General features: G+C 43.0%; 1 protein-coding gene and 1 long non-coding RNA gene across 2 annotated transcripts; both read right to left on the bottom strand.

Annotated features, from left to right (window-relative positions):
* Positions 1-401: 401 nt before the first annotated feature.
* Positions 402-3,001, bottom strand: LOC120684947. Its single transcript, XM_039966802.1, has 6 exons — positions 2,981-3,001; positions 1,938-2,196; positions 1,632-1,844; positions 932-1,543; positions 785-859; positions 402-666 (listed from the first exon to the last, which is right to left on the bottom strand). Exons 1-6 carry the CDS (start codon positions 2,999-3,001, stop codon positions 590-592), a joined length of 1,257 nt encoding a protein of 418 aa, XP_039822736.1. The 3' UTR covers positions 402-589.
* Positions 3,002-3,210: 209 nt separating this feature from the next.
* Positions 3,211-6,779, bottom strand: LOC120686245. The gene is made up of 2 exons (XR_005680057.1): positions 5,453-6,779; positions 3,211-5,353 (listed from the first exon to the last, which is right to left on the bottom strand). It is a non-coding gene; the product is annotated as an uncharacterized LOC120686245 (long non-coding RNA).
* Between the last annotated feature and the right edge of the window lie 9,045 nt (positions 6,780-15,824).

Genomic DNA, 15,824 nt, shown 5'->3' with positions numbered 1-15,824 from the left:
CATGCAGCTACTACTGCCGGGCTCGGACTCGGTGAATGAGATCCCGCGGCGGTGGCGCCTGCCGATCACATCGTGGAGGCTCGGGCCGACGTACTCCAGGTCGAGGTGGAGGTCATCGTTCATCCCGGAGCCGCGCACGACCTCCAGGCAAAGGTTTTCTTTACCGGTAACAAAAAAAACCGGAGTTCACCGGTAAACACGTTTATCGGATTTATCGAAAATTTTCGGATTCGACGTTTTGTTTTCGGACGAAATTTCAAAAAAATATCTCATTTTGTACGGATAATAACATAGATTATTTTCAAACAATCTAAAAGCGAAAAAAAGATATAACAATGTATAGAAATGAGAAATATGGCTATCACGAAGCAACAGATAGTCTGTTCAACAGGGAGTTTCAAATATTGCACACGAAGATGCTCAATCCCAAATATTACAGTCTCCATCCATAGTTCCAATTCCAAGTACCAACAATTACTACATAGAATAGTCCATGGTCCTAAATATTAGAAGCACACGAAAAGACAAGCTCAAACCCAGGCAAATAGCAATTCATTTTGCATGGACCCTCGAATCTGACTTTCAGGCTTCAGTACAAGGTCTTGACAGAATGTTTCTTCATCCTTTTCGAGCTCGGACGGAGAGGGATTCCCTTATCCTTACCAGCTGATAAGAGAATACAAATTAATCAATAGTGGACCAAAATTTTCCATTACAAGTTGATCAATAGTGGACCAAGATTTTCCATAGCAAGTTGTTCAAGTACTAGTACAAGGAACATTACCTCCTTCCTGAGTTGTCGAGCCTCCCTCTCCAAGTTCATTTGCATCACCGGAAGCATGAACAGCATCACCATCACCTTTAAAAAGATTAATATTTCAGCAAAGCTACAGTATATAATATGCAGAATCCCATCAAAAATTAAACTTACCATTGCCTTCACTGTCATCAGAACTACTCTCCCCTGACTCAGCATAAACAGAGCTACCTTGCTGATCCGATTCTGATTCATAATCAGAGAAAATATCTTCAAATTCTTCCTTCCTTTTCTTACCCCGTTTCCCACCAATCTTCTTTTTAAATGCAGCCACCTCTTCATCACTCATCCCTAACTCATCTATAACAAGTCTGCTAGGATTAGGGGATTCGGGCCTCTGGTCATCATGTTCATCTAGAGTCGGCGCGGACTCACTCCTAGAGGTGCACAACCAATCCATGATCGGGTTCCTTTCATCATACATAGTCACATCTATTAGGATGCTACAAGGATCAGAATCTCTTTCATGCTCCTTGTTGGTTTGCATTTCTTGAAGGTTTTGTATGTCAGTTACGAAATGTTGGATACGCAACTTCAAATTATAATGTACAAAAATCAACTTGTGAAGCTTATCGTAACTTAACCGGTTCCTCAATTTGGTGTGCACCAAGGCAAATGTGCTCCAATTTCGCTCACACCCACTAGAGGACATGCATTGTGAGACAATACGCCTTGCAACCTCTTGTAGTTCACTACAGTCTCCACCATATTGATCCCACCAATCAGCTAGGAAAATGATGGTAAATGAAATAAGAATTCAAACTTAAGAAAGCAACAAAATAATGCACATTAAAAAAATTAAACATGCAATTACCTGCACTACACCGGCCATTAAGAGCCGATTTTCGAGCCTCCACTCCTCCAAATAACCCTCCCTGTTTTGAGAAGAAAGTAAATTGATCGATTGCAGCAGAAGCCTTTGAAGATGAGCCTGCAAGCTTCTTGATGGCCAATGTGACAGCATGTCTGGACTTTGGTTTCCTTGCAAGCTTGGAAGTGTACAGTGCTTTAGGATCAAGTGCGGCAGCTAACAAAAAATAAAATAAAATCAGCAATCTTAATAATTAGTGATGCATGAAACAACAACATGAATTGAACAATTTATCAATTAAGCCCTCACCTGCAAGCATAAGTGTATCATTGACAAGATAATCAAGTCTTCCTTGGACTTTTTCCAACACCCTATTCTGTAGATTTTTTTGGATGGTATTATCACTTAAATTGCCACGTATTTCTGCCATAGATTCCATCATTTTTGGAATGAATGCAGATATAGAATAGAACTTCTGTTGCTGATCAGCTAAACGAAGTACAGAATAGATTGGGGAGATAGCTTTTAACACCACTTCCATTTGACTCCACCATTTTTTGCTGGTCAGCTAACCGAAGTACCCTGAGTTGAACTGCAGAAATTTTACCATTTTCTTAATTTGCCATACTACTACAAAAATAGTTGCCACAGTTGATCTACATGATTGCTGTGCTGCATTTAAGTTACCCAGTGTATCTACACTGTTGTAGAAATCATGGGTAGAAACTACTATGGTTTCTTCCATTGGGACTGGCCTAATGTTTCACTCTCTCATCTTTTCTTTTCTTTTTTTTTGAAGAAACCAAGAAAGAAATGAGAAAAGAGAATTTTCTATAAACAGAATTCTGCAACAAAATCTCCAGAGACAAATGTTATGCTCCGTTTAAACCATTGCCAATTACATGAATACTTTAGCTTCTTGTTATTGTATAGTAAGTTGCATTATATTTGTGCTACCTCTTATTTTTTTGTTTTTGTTTTGGAGGCCACCTTCGGCTTCTGTAAGGGAAGGGCCTGACGGAGTGGTGAACTGGAGCGACTCTGAGAAGAAATTTCTAGGAAAGTGAGATGGTAGAGTGGGAAGCTCTTTTGAATATGATAGAAGGCAGAACTTTGATCATATACAGTCTGGTGGGTCTTTGAAATAACTGGAGAGTTCTCCAGCAAATTCTTGCGACCATTCAAATGTCATGATCGAGATGGTAATTTGGTTAGCCAGTTACTACAATTAGTCACCAAGTTGTTCCAGGAGGAAAAATACCAGGTTACTATAATGATGAGATATATGTACCATGAAATAGGTATGATAGTTTGAACGGTTGAGTCACTATCATTTATAAGCGGAGAGTTACCATAATTTGACGCCAAGCCATTCTGGGAACAAACGCTTTAATCAGGAGGCCAAATTTACCATGAAATAGTTACGACAATTTGGATGGATTAGCATGATGATTAGGATCGGGAGTTCCCATAATTTTGTGGAAAGTTTTGTTCCAAGGAACCGATAATAATAACTGTAATGATGAAACAATTATCGTGAAGTAATTACATCAAAACGATCTACGGCAATGGTGTGATCAAGTTACTACAAATGATAGTTTATTAAAATGAGATATCCCGTAATACGATACTTTCAGTTGTCTCTGTACCATATTTGTACAATAAGTTACGAAAATGGTGGGGGCATAGCACAAGTCTCAAACTGAGTTTTAGCATATGCCACCTAGATTGAGTTGTACAGAATATATTGATACATATGTTCATCAATCAAAGGTACAACAAATAAAACATAGGTTTATGTATTTACTTCTGCACCAAACAAGAGCGCTCCTGAGCAGAGAGTATTCCAGTGTCCAGTGTGCCTAAGTACAGCAGGAAGCATCTTGATCGTGTTTAGTGGGTGGTAAGAATGAGCAGCTCCGATCCCATGCTCAACTGATTTTAGTCTCCACTGCAGTAGCTAACTGGCACTGGCCGCCACCGATGCTGAGCGACACACCACCTGCAAGACCTGGTCTATGTCATTTTTCATAGATCAGCCAATGATGCTCTTAGTCCAGTACTCAACCGGTGTATCCTTTTCTCGGCAGTTCGCTTTCTGTAACACTGAGAGAAGCACTCCTGTCTAAGCATTGTCTTTTTTTTTTCTACTGGACACAATGATCAGAGTGTACTAACAGCCTACAGTAGTAGAAGCAAACTAGCTTTCTGCATCTAAAAAACCAGGTAATGTAAGCAGTGAATCAAGTTTCACAACTATATTAGTTCTTTACATATCAGATATACATGTCGTGATACATATGATTGAAAAAAGGGACATATAAAGTAGAAAACATCACACAGATTTGCATTCCTCTCATATACCTAGTTGCCAACAAATGAAGCAGTAATTTTCATCTGCCAACAAAACAGAATCGAACTGACCCTTCACTAGTGCATAGACAAGTCATATGTATGAGCAAACTTACCACATGCAGTAATCCAATATACGACAATGTAATGTACTAGAACTTATATCAAATTATGCCTAATTTACTAGAATCTAACATACCAGAATGGTGGGTTATTTTACTACAAAGGTATTATAAATTTATGAAAATGGCATAATCAATTTACTATAAAAATGATGACCAATCGACTAGAATTGAATATACCAGAGTTATGAAAATAGTACCTGGAGTAATGTATCATAAGGCATATATGTATTTAGAAAATGATAACAGTTTACCAGATACAAGTCAGCATGTATGGTGATCAGCCATTGGTGCCCACTATATGTGATTTATGGTAATCTTTTTAAAATGTCTAGAATAATTGCCCCCTTATATGTGATATAGGATAATTTCAGATAATTAGCACAATGGCTTCATCAAGTTACCACAATGACACTTTTAATGATAGGGTGCAATTAATTGAATTTTGGTTTGGCACTATTAACTAAATCGATGAAACCATGAACTGAACCTACAGGCTACAGCTACCTAAATCCGGATGATGCAATGGAATAATCACTAGTCAGATATTTGGAATTAAGCTGAAAATTGGTGCAGGATCAATCAAGAAACATAAAATAGAGGAATCAACCTCAGGGTTGATGGCTGGATGCATCTGTGTGCAGCTGCTCACCTCGGGATCTTGTCTCTACTGGAAATTTAGGATCAAAGATACTACGGAACAACTTGGGAAAAAACACATGAAATCCAAAATAATTTTGGTAAATTCATTTTACATTAATAGGATTGCACCCAAAATCGTAGCTCAGACTGTGCAAGGAAAAAAGAGAATCCATGCATGGATTACCAGAATTAGGTATGATTAACATATGAGTTTACTAGAAAAGTGATCTATGTTATGATATCAATAAAAGATCTGGTTTCACTTTCACGTAATTTTAAAAGCATGATTAAACCACTACCAACATGAAACCAGCTAGTACCTGAAATCTGTAGAATCAAATAAGTCAATGCAGCCAGGTGTCAAAATGAAATTCAGATGATATGGCTAGAACAAGAACCAATTCCTTGAGGGTAATCAGAACAACGGAAAAACACTGAACAAACGTATGTACAGTAAAGAGAACAATCTAATTCAATGAATGATGGGATCCAACCTGAATCTGCAGGAAGAAACCTGTAACTGCACAGAGAAATGAGCTGCGCATTCATCAGCTTCTCTTGAGCAATTACGTAAACACAGAAAATGCATCAACACCACCCATAGTTAATCTGCAAAATTTACATACACAACATGCTAGAATTATCGTAAGAGTATTAGAGTAGAAGCCAGTGATGGACGAGCACACAACAGGGCTGCTTGCAGCTTACCGTGCCTGGGCGACGTGCAGCCGCGGTGAGGATGCCTGCGTCCCCGGGTGCGCCGCCGTCCCGCTCGTATGTCTTCCCGTAGCAGTAAGCCAGTAGCCATGCCTGGCAACTCACGCCGTGGAAACTCTTGAGGGCGCTCGCTGCTTGCTGGGAACCAATGCTAGATCTGCACCACCGCTAAGATCTGCATCTCCGGTGCCCACGCCAGGATGCCGAGCTCCATGGAACGATGTGGAAGCGGGAGGCCATAGATTGTAGAAGTCTTGCAACCAATAAACGAGTGGCGGCAGTTCGGACAGATCGCCGCGGACGGGATCGTCTCCAGCGGCGGCGCGCGAAGCAGGCGATGTGGAGGGGGGGCCCTGAGGTCAACGATGAAGCGTGATTTCGGGGCGCCGCACGGCTCGAGCTGGTGGACTCTTGGCGTCGAGACGGTTGGAGCTGAGCCGACCCGCGGCTTGGGAGCGCGAGCTGGCTGTGCGGGAGCGGGACCATCGTCGAGTACTCGGGCGCCGGCGGGCGCAGGTTGGTTCGATCCGGGAGACTCGAGTCCCACGAGGTTCGGCTACAGAATACAAAATAAGAGCATCTCGAAGAGTTTATGTATTATGTTAGTTAAATTTAGAGATTAAAAATAGAAAACTATCTAATTCTTTGATATAATTCAAGAGATTAGCTAAATACGATAGCTACATTCAAAATCAGTTCCACGTCATCCTCTCTCCTATCCTATCCTCTCGTCTCTTATCCTTTCATCCTCTCTCCCTCCTCCCATTCACGGCGTGCAACGCCGGCGAGCCCGAGCTCAAGGATGGCGCGCCCGAGGCCTTGGACTCCGGCTCACGGCCAGCGCGCACAAGCTGTACGCCGGCGAGCAAAGGAGCTCGCGGCCAGCGAGCAGGGAGGCGCTTGCGGCCGGCGAAGCTCGTGGCAGGCGAGCAGGGAGGCGTAGCGACCAGCGAAGCTCAGAACCGGGAGCAGGGAGGCGCGCGCGGCCGGCGGAGCATGCGGCCAGCGGAGCTCCTGTCCGGGGAGCAGGGAGGCGCGGCGGCCGCCGGAGCTCGCTGCCGGTGAGCAGGGAGGCGCGGCGGCAGCCGGATCGGAGCGGCTGCCACCGGATCGGAGCTCGCGGCCAGCGAAGCTCGAAGGCGCGGCGGCCGGTGGAGCTCGCAGCCCGCGAGCAGGGGAGTGCAGCGGCCGGAGCGCGCGGTCTACAAGCAGGTGGAGCGCGACGGTCAGCGTGCCTGGGAGCGCGGCAGCGGCGGCGCAGTCACCTGCAGGTAGACGGGCGGCGCGGGAGAGGGGGCGGAAGAGGGGGCGGGACCACGCGGGAGGAGGATGGCAAGTGGCGGGGCAAGGCAAAAATGCCTACCAGATTTCCCGGGATGCAGTAGAAGAAAGCGAGTCAACGATTTTAGATGCTCTGTTGGAAACGAGTTTTAGCGCTTTTTTCCCCTTTTTTATCTATCCATGGTGATTTACATAAACGGTTGGAGATGCTCTAACAAAATTATTCTGTGGCTGGCTACAAATAAAAAAAGTATATATATGTATATATATATATATTAAAATAAAAATTGTAGCGAAATTATTTTTTACCTATTACATTTGTATCAGAATACTAATTATTTATCACTGTAGGTACCTCCCAAACATCATGGCCCCATTGTATATTTCACAAATCATAAGACAGCCACCGCTAGAAATATACTTATTAGTACCAGGCAAATGGCAAGATTAGCACCAGTCGGGCTGATCGGTACCGTCTGGCCGGTACTAACTGATGAGGACATCCCTCCCAATGATACACCTATGCATACTACACAGTAAGGACCAATGACAAGAGCTCATGCACGAGAGCTAAATTATCAGGTAAACCCGTTCCTCGCTGTCCATAAATCATCATCCATGAATGGGATACTACAAAATTCTTGTGATGCTTTTCTTATTCTTAGGAACTTAGGACATGAACCAGATTGGAGGGAGAGCAAACACAACAAGAAAGCGAGTGTGGATGATCAGATCGGACCATACCAGTTCGGACCTCCAGGAAGGGGCAACTTCGGAAGGCCATAACTCTTAGCTCCGAATATTGTTTGAAGCCCATGAGTACTTGTTGGAAAGCTCCTGAAGTCTACTTTCAGATGGATCCAACCTCATGACGAAATTCCAAAGGAGTTAAGCAAAATCGCCAAAATGACGTTCAGTCTTCCAGTCTTGGGATGAGGATCTTGTATCTAGTTCAGCCCACTAGGGGCCCATTCTAAGTTAGGGTTTACACCCCCCACGCCTCTTGGCTACTCCCCCACCTATATAAACCACCAGCAGCCACCATTTGAGACTTGGGTTTTGTTTGGTTGTAAGTTTAGCTGCTGCTACTTCCTTGTAAACGTGTGTGTCGATTAGACCACCCGATTTGCTCGATTCAGAACCCCAACTTCGTGTGTATCAGATTTATCCTTTGGTCAAGGTCTGTGTGCTGTTTACTTGTCCACTTGTTCTTGCTTGTTCTTCGATTTGCTTGCAGGTTCAAGGTTGTTCTTGGCACAGCAAGAACAACACAAATTGGAGGCGGTGTAACTGTCGCTAAGGCGCAGCGCAGCCCTTGTGGTGTTGTAGTCGGGCAGCACAACGTCGATCCTCCTCAAATCGAGTTATCCCCCACTCTCATCGAAAGATCGGGAGCAAACCCCAGCAGGTTCCATCATGTGGTAATCAGAGCAAGGTTTTTTTCAGTGAGAGATTCTACCCATCCCTTTACCTACAGTCCAGAAAACTACACAAAAATAGGCTAGATCTGAAAATCCCAACAACAAGTTTGAGCTTTTGCTGTTCTGCTTAGTTCTTTGCTTGTTGAGTTTTCAGTTGCATTGTTTGGGCTAGTTGCTGGTTCTTAGTGGTTCAATCTTTAGAGTTTTGAGTTCTGGTCACGTTTTAGGCACCACGAAATCCACCAAATCTATTCATATTTTCGTTGTCATTTCTTCCACCACGAATCCATCTTCCCAGATCTGAGCACTGGAAGAAAACAGTCCTATATCTTGTGTTACATGTCCGATTCAAATGTTTAAATACAATCTGGAAAGCTTATCTCGTGTTCTTTCCAACGGATCTAAATTTGCTCCCTAACTCCTTCTGAGCGCGTCGTAATAGCACTTGAGATTCACGACCTGCTGTCTGAAAGTTGAGATGTTGGAACTGATTTCAAAGGAGTTGTGGGTAGCAATCCCTTTGTTTGGGTTGTTGGGATTTCAAAAGAGTTTTAGCCCCTGAAAAAGAAAGAGCAAAAAAAAAGAGAAGAGAAGAGAAGAAAAAAGTGAAGGGAATAGAGCTGTTGTTTTCTTGCATTCCTTGTTGTCTTAGTGTGTGACAACATTTGTGTTCAGGTTCACGTCTCTAGCTTGATTTGGCACTAGGACCAGCATAGGACCATCAATGAATGTCTATTCAACTTGCTTTGACTAATGTGGTTCTAGCTGTACCTTGATTTGTTTTGTTTGCAGCCACCTATAGCTCCACAAATTATCTACTACATCACGGGGTTGTGCTTGTGTAACCATTTGTGTTGTTCTTGCTGGCTGCCGACACCTCCTGCCTTGCTTGGTAAGAACATGTAAGAACTTGAATGGACAAGTGTGAGTGAACATATAGTGTGCCACCACCTATATCCTTTAGCTGGTAGGCAACTTCTTGTGACTTTGTTTGCTGCAAGCTAACCATGGCAAGTGCAGGGAGTGATGATGAGGATGGTGGAGGTCTGCTTACACCTCGCACCAAAGGCATCGTACAACATTTTCAAAAGCAAGCGAGGGAGTACACCTTTGGAATTGATAATGATTTGTAGGTGATAAATGAGAAGATTGGGCAAATAGAGGCCACACAGATTTCCAACAACACCAAGCTTGCAGGTTTGGAGACGACAGTTGCTCACGTGGACAAGAGCCTTGCTGCTCTTCTAAGGCGCTTTGATGAGCTCCACGCGAAGATGAATGATCAGTATAGAGGACGTGGCCAAGAGGATGAGGACGGCGCAGAAAATTCAGGTGCTGATTATGCTGCTGACACCAAAGTTGAGGATCGAGGCCAGCGACGTTTACGTCGTAACCGTCAAGGTATGGGTGGACAGCGTCCACATGAGGTACATAACAATGACATTACTTTCAGTAAGATAAAATTTAAGATACCCTCTTTTGATGGTAAATATGATCTGGATGCTTATCTTACTTGGGAGATGGCTGTTGAACAAAAGTTTACTTGTCATGATTTTCCTGAAAATGCATGTGTTAGGGCTGCAACTAGTGAATTCACTGATTTTGCTTCCGTTTAGTGGAGAGAACATGGCAAGAAAAATCCTAATAACATGCCACAAACTTGGGATGCTTTGAAATGGATCATGAGGGCTAGATTTGTTCCATCTTACTATGCACGTGATCTTTTAAACCAGCAGCAGCAGTTAAAACAAGGTACTAAAAGTGTAGAAGAATACTATCAAGAGCTGCAAATGGGCATGCTACGCTGTAATTTAGAAGAGGATGTGGAACCTGCTATGGCTAGATTTTTGGGCGGGTTAAACCGGGAAATTCAGGACATCCTTGCTTATAAAGAGTACACTAACATAACCCGTTTGTTCCATCTTGCTTGCAAAGCTGAAAGGGAAGTGCAGGGACGACATGCAAGTACCAGGACTAACATTTCTGCAGGGAGGAATTTTTCCATGCAGCCCCGCTCAAGCATTCCATCAACTGGATGTGCTGCTGCACCTTATTCATCGTCAGCTCGAACAGCAGCCCCACCTTCTAGCGACAAGCCTCGTGACAACCCTGCAAATTCAGCAGCAAAGACAACACAAAAACCTGCTACAACCACTTCATCGGTGGCATCCACAGGTAGAACAAGAGATGTTCAGTGCCACCGCTGCAAGGGATTTGGACATGTCATGCATGACTGCCCAAGCAAGCGTGTTTTGGTGGTAAAAAATGATGGTGAGTACTCATCTACTAGTGAACTTGATAAAGATATACTTGCATTGCTTGCGGCTGACCATGCAGGATGTGAGGGCTGCTCAGAAGAACATATTAATGCAGCTGAAGCCGACTGCTATGAGAGCCTAATTGTGCAGCGTGTGCTGAGCGCACAAATGGAGAAAGCGGAGCAAAATCAGCGGCACACATTGTTCCAAACAAAGTGTGTCATCAAAGAGCGTTCGTGTCGAGTGATCATCGATGGAGGTAGCTGCAACAACTTGGCCAACAGTGACATGGTGGAGAAGCTTGCGCTTACCACCCAACCACACCCGCATCCATATTGCATTCAATGGCTGAATAACACCGGTAAGGCAAAGGTAACAAAACTTGTGCGAATTAATCTTGCCATCAGATCCTATAAAGATGTTGTTGAATGTGATGTTGGCAAGCATGTAGTATTCTGCTAGGAAGGCCATGGCAATTTGATAAAGATTCTATGCAACATGGTAGATCAAATCAGTATTCCTTCCAATACCATGATAAAAGGATTGTGTTGCATCCAATGTCTCCTGAAGCAATTTTAAAAGATGAACTTACTAGAGCTAGTAAAATGAAGAATCAGGAACAAGCTAAAAGTGAAAATTAGATTGTGGCAAATGAACTTGAGAAGCACAAAAAGAGAAGTGCCAAATCTGTTCATGATAATAGAAATGAGATCAAGCTGAAAGGGCATGTTTCATTGCTACTAAATCTGATTTGGATGAGATTGATGCTACCACTGCTGTTTGCTATGCCTTGATTTGCAAACAAACCTTGTTTTCACTTCAGGATATACCTCTTTCCTTGCCCCCTGTTATCACTAACCTTTTGCAGGAGTATGCGGATGTTTTTCCAAAGGAGGTGCCACCGGGGCTGCCACCAATTCATGGGATTGAGCACCATATTGACCTTATTCCCGGGGCCTCCTTGCCCAATCGTGCACCATACAGGACCAACCCTAAAGAAACTAAAGAAATTCAGCGCCAAGTGCAAGAATTGCTCGACGAAGGTTACGTGCGTGAGTCTCTGAGCCCCTGCGCTGTTCTTGTCCTTTTGGTTCCTAAGAAAGATGGATCTTGGCGCATGTGTGTAGATTGCCGAGCGATTAATAACATAACAATCAGATATCGTCATCCTATCCCTAGGCTAGATGATATGCTTGATGAATTGAGTGGCTCAATTGTGTTCTCGAAAATTGATTTGCGTAGTGGTTACCACCAGATTCGCATGAAGTTAGGAGATGAATGGAAAATAGCGTTTAAAACTAAATTCGGTCTATATGAGTGGGGTAATCATGCCTTTTGGTCTCACTAATGCACCCAGCACTTTCATGAGATTAATGAATGAAGTTTTATGCGCTTTCATTGGCAGATTTGTTGTGGTATATTTTGATGACATTCTGATCTATAGCAAATCACTAGAAGATCATCTTGATCATTTGCGTGCTGTTTTGGATGCTCTCCGTGATGCACGTTTGTTTGGTAACCTTGAGAAGTGCACCTTTTGCACAAATCGAGTCTCTTTTCTTGGCTATGTTGTGACACCGCAGGGAATTCAAGTCGATCAAGCCAAGGTTGAAGCCATTCACAGCTGGCCGGTTCCCACAACGGTCACCCAAGTGCGAAGCTTTCTAGGACTTGCTGGATTTTATCGTCACTTTGTGAAGGACTTTAGCACCATTGCAGCCCCGTTGCATGAACTCACTAAGAAGGGTACAACCTTCACTTGGGCTGCAGCTCAACAGGATGCTTTCAGCATGCTCAAAGATAAGTTAACTCATGCACCCTTGCTCCAACTTCCAGATTTCAATAAAACATTTGAACTTGAATGTGATGCTAGTGGAATTGGGTTGGTTGGCGTGCTGCTGCAAGATGGTAAGCCTGTAGCATATTTCAGTGAGAAATTGAGTGGACCTAGCTTGAACTATTCTACTTACGATAAGGAATTGCTTGCTTTAGTTCGAACTTTGGAAACTTGGCAGCACTATTTGTGGCCCAAAGAGTTTGTTATACATTCTGATCATGAGTCCTTAAAACACATTCGAAGTCAAGCAAAACTGAATCGTAGGCATGCTAAATGGGTTGAATTCATTGAATCTTTCTCTTATGTCATCAAACACAAGAAAGGAAAGGAGAATGTCATTGCTGATGCTTTGTCTAGGCATTACACTATGCTGTCCCAACTTGATTGCAAAATTTTCGGCTTGGAAACGATTAAAGCACAATATGCTCATGATGATGATTTTAAGGATGCGTTGCTGAACTGTAAGGAGGGGAAAACTTGGAACAAATTTGTCCTAACTGATGGTTTTGTTTTTAGAGCTAACAAGTTATGCATTCCAGCTAGCTCCGTGCGTTTGTTATTACTGCAGGAAGCACATGGAGGAGGGCTGATGGGACACTTTGGTGTGAAGAAGACAGAAGACATCTTTGCTGATCATTTCTTTTTGCCCAAGATGCGGAGAGACGTAGAGAGATTTGTTGCTCGCTGCACAACATGCCAAAAAGCTAAGTCACACCTTAATCCTCATGGTTTGTACATGCCTCTACCTGTTCCTAATGCACCATGGGAGGATATTTCAATGGACTTTGTTTTAGGACTGCCTAGAACAAAGAAGGGGAGGGATAGTGTTTTTGTGGTTGTGGATAGATTTTCTAAGATGGCACATTTCATACCATGTCATAAGACTGATGATGCTACTCATGTTGCTGATTTGTTCTTTCGTGAAATTGTTTGTTTGCATGGTGTGCCAAACACAATTGTTTCAGATCGTGATGCAAAATTTCTTAGTCATTTTTGGAGAACTTTGTGGGCTAAATTAGGTACTAAGCTGCTATTTTTAACTACATGTCATCCCCAAACTGATGGACAAACTGAGGTTGTGAATAGAACTTTATCTACCATGCTTAGGGCTATTTTGAAAAAGAACATAAAAATGTGGGAAGAATGTTTGCCTCATGTTGAGTTTGCTTACAACCGTTCACAACATTCTACTACTAAAAAGAGCCCTTTTGAGATTGTTTATGGCTTTGTACCTCGAGCCCCTATTGATTTGCTGCCTCTACCAACTTATGAGAGATTGAATTTTGATGCTAAACAATGTGCTGAGTTGATGTTGAAAATGCATGAGACCACAAAGGAGAACATAGAAACCATGAATGCTAAATATAAACTTGCTGGTAGCAGAGAAAAGAAGGATGTCACTTTTGAACCAGGTGATTTGGTTTGGCTGCACTTGAGAAAGGATCGGTTTCCTGATTTGAGGAAGTCAAAGTTGCTTCTGAGAGCTAATGGCCCTTTTAAAGTTGTAGCTAAGATCAATGATAATGCATACAAACTTGAGTTGCCTGCAGATTTTGGGGTTAGCCCCACATTTAACATTGCAGATTTGAAACCATATTTGGGCGAGGAAGATGAACTTGAGTCGAGGACGACTCAAATGCAAGAAGGGGAGGATGATGAGGACATCACTCCCAACGACACACCTATGCCTACTACGCAGCAAGGACCAATGACAAGAGCTCGTGCACGAGAGCTAAATTATCAGGTAAACTCGTTCCTCGCTGTCCATAAACCATCATCCATGAATGGGATACTACTAAATTCTTGTGATGCTTTTCTTATTCTTAGGAACTTGGGACATGAACCAGATTGGAGGGAGAGCAAACACGACAAGAAAGCGAGTGTGGATGATCAGATCGGACCATACCAGTTCGGACCTCCAGGAAGGGGCAACTTCGGAAGGCCATAACTCTTAGCTCCGAATATTGTTTGAAGCCCATGAGTACTTGTTGGAAAGCTCCTGAAGTCTACTTTCAGATGGATCCAACCTCATGACGAAATTCCAAAGGAGTTAAGCAGAATCACCAAAATGACGTTCAGTCTTCCAGTCTTGGGCTGAGGCCCTTGTATCTAGTTCAGCCCACTAGGGGCCCATTCTAAGTTAGGGTTTACACCCCCCACGCCTCTTGGCTACTCCCCCACCTATATAAACCACCAGTACCATTTGAGACTTGGGTTTTGTTTGGTTGTAAGTTTAGCTGCTGCTACTTCCTTGTAAACGCGTGTGTCGATTAGACCACCCGATTTGCTCGATTCAGAACCCCAACTTCGTGTGTATCAGATTTATCCTTTGGGCAAGGTCTATGTGCTGTTTGCTTGTCCACTTGTTCTTGCTTGTTCTTCGATTTGCTTGCAGGTTCAAGGTTGTTCTTGGCATAGCAAGAACAACACAAATTGGAGGCGGTGTAACTGTCGCTAAGGCGCAGCGCAGCCCTTGTGGTGTTGTAGTCGGGCAGCACAACGTCGATCCTCCTCAAATCGAGTTATCCCCCACTCTCATCGAAAGATCGGGAGCAAACCCCAGCGGGTTCCATCACTAACTAGAGGGCAGTTTAGTACCGATCACCACGACCGGTGCTAAACACGCCACCCAGAAAAAAGAAAAAATATTGCACACCTCTGGAAGGCCCGCACACGCGTATGTTGAACAGAAAAAATATTGCGAATTTTTCACGCATAAATGCACATGCGCGATCATGATGATTCGAACCTATGACCTCTAGTATTGCGCGTAGTTTTCTTAACATCCCACCTATGCATCACATGTGACTAGATGGGAGCTGCATTCCTTTTGAATTAACCCATAGATGACCATTTAGTAATAATGGCCAATACACCAACCGATACTAAATGTCATCATTTAGTACGGTGTGGAGTTACTAACCGGTACTAAATGGCTGCGTCATTTTAGTACCAGGCCATAACACTACCCAGTATTAAATGATAGCATTTAATGCCGGGTGGAGATATGACCCGGTACTAAATGACATCAGGGGCGTCAAATTTAGAACCGGTGCTAAATGCACCCCGAGGCCATTTAGTACCGGTCCTAAATGTGACTGGTACCAACACTTATGGATGAATTACTTGTTTGCTGGTAGTGAGCATGATGAAGAAGTTCTCAAGTCCTTGCATTGTGTGCTTGTTCTATATAAACCTATTGTTATCAAGGCTTCAGTGCTCAAATTTTTGAAATAGATATAATCCCGTTCGTTTGTATGTACCGCCATACAAGTTGTACACTAATGACCAAATGGCACAACGGTAGAAGTCTCGGATTGATAGTTATTAGATTGCATGTTTCTTCTCTTTCAATAATAGGCCGTCTGCTGTTTTGGTAGAGGCTGGAAATTTTTTTAAGCATTATTGTTGTATCACCTCAACATAATGCAACTTGATATTAACAAAATTTCCGTTTTTCAAAAAATTTGTACAATAATTATATTAACTTGCACTCCTAATAAGTAATTATTTTAAATTTCCCTTTATACTCGTGTCTATTGTTTCGTTTCCTCTTACCTCGTGTT

The sequence above is a fragment of the Panicum virgatum genome, chromosome 8N (genome assembly GCF_016808335.1).
Source record: "Panicum virgatum strain AP13 chromosome 8N, P.virgatum_v5, whole genome shotgun sequence".
Classification (NCBI taxonomy): Eukaryota; Viridiplantae; Streptophyta; class Magnoliopsida; order Poales; family Poaceae; genus Panicum; species Panicum virgatum.
Note: the sequence above shows the minus strand (reverse complement) of the source record. Positions and strands in the feature narration are given on the sequence as shown.

What these genes read in the sequence shown, in the direction of transcription:
- LOC120684947 (XM_039966802.1), bottom strand. Translation starts at nt 3,001, where the DNA reads ATGGCTTGGCGTCAAATTATG. An exon ending in TAATGGCCGGTGTAGTGCAG is followed by an intron (nt 1,544 to 1,631) that starts GTAATTGCATGT and finishes TCATTTTCCTAG; the next exon opens with CTGATTGGTGGGATCAATAT. An exon ending in TGATGACAGTGAAGGCAATG is followed by an intron (nt 860 to 931) that starts GTAAGTTTAATT and finishes ATCTTTTTAAAG; the next exon opens with GTGATGGTGATGCTGTTCAT.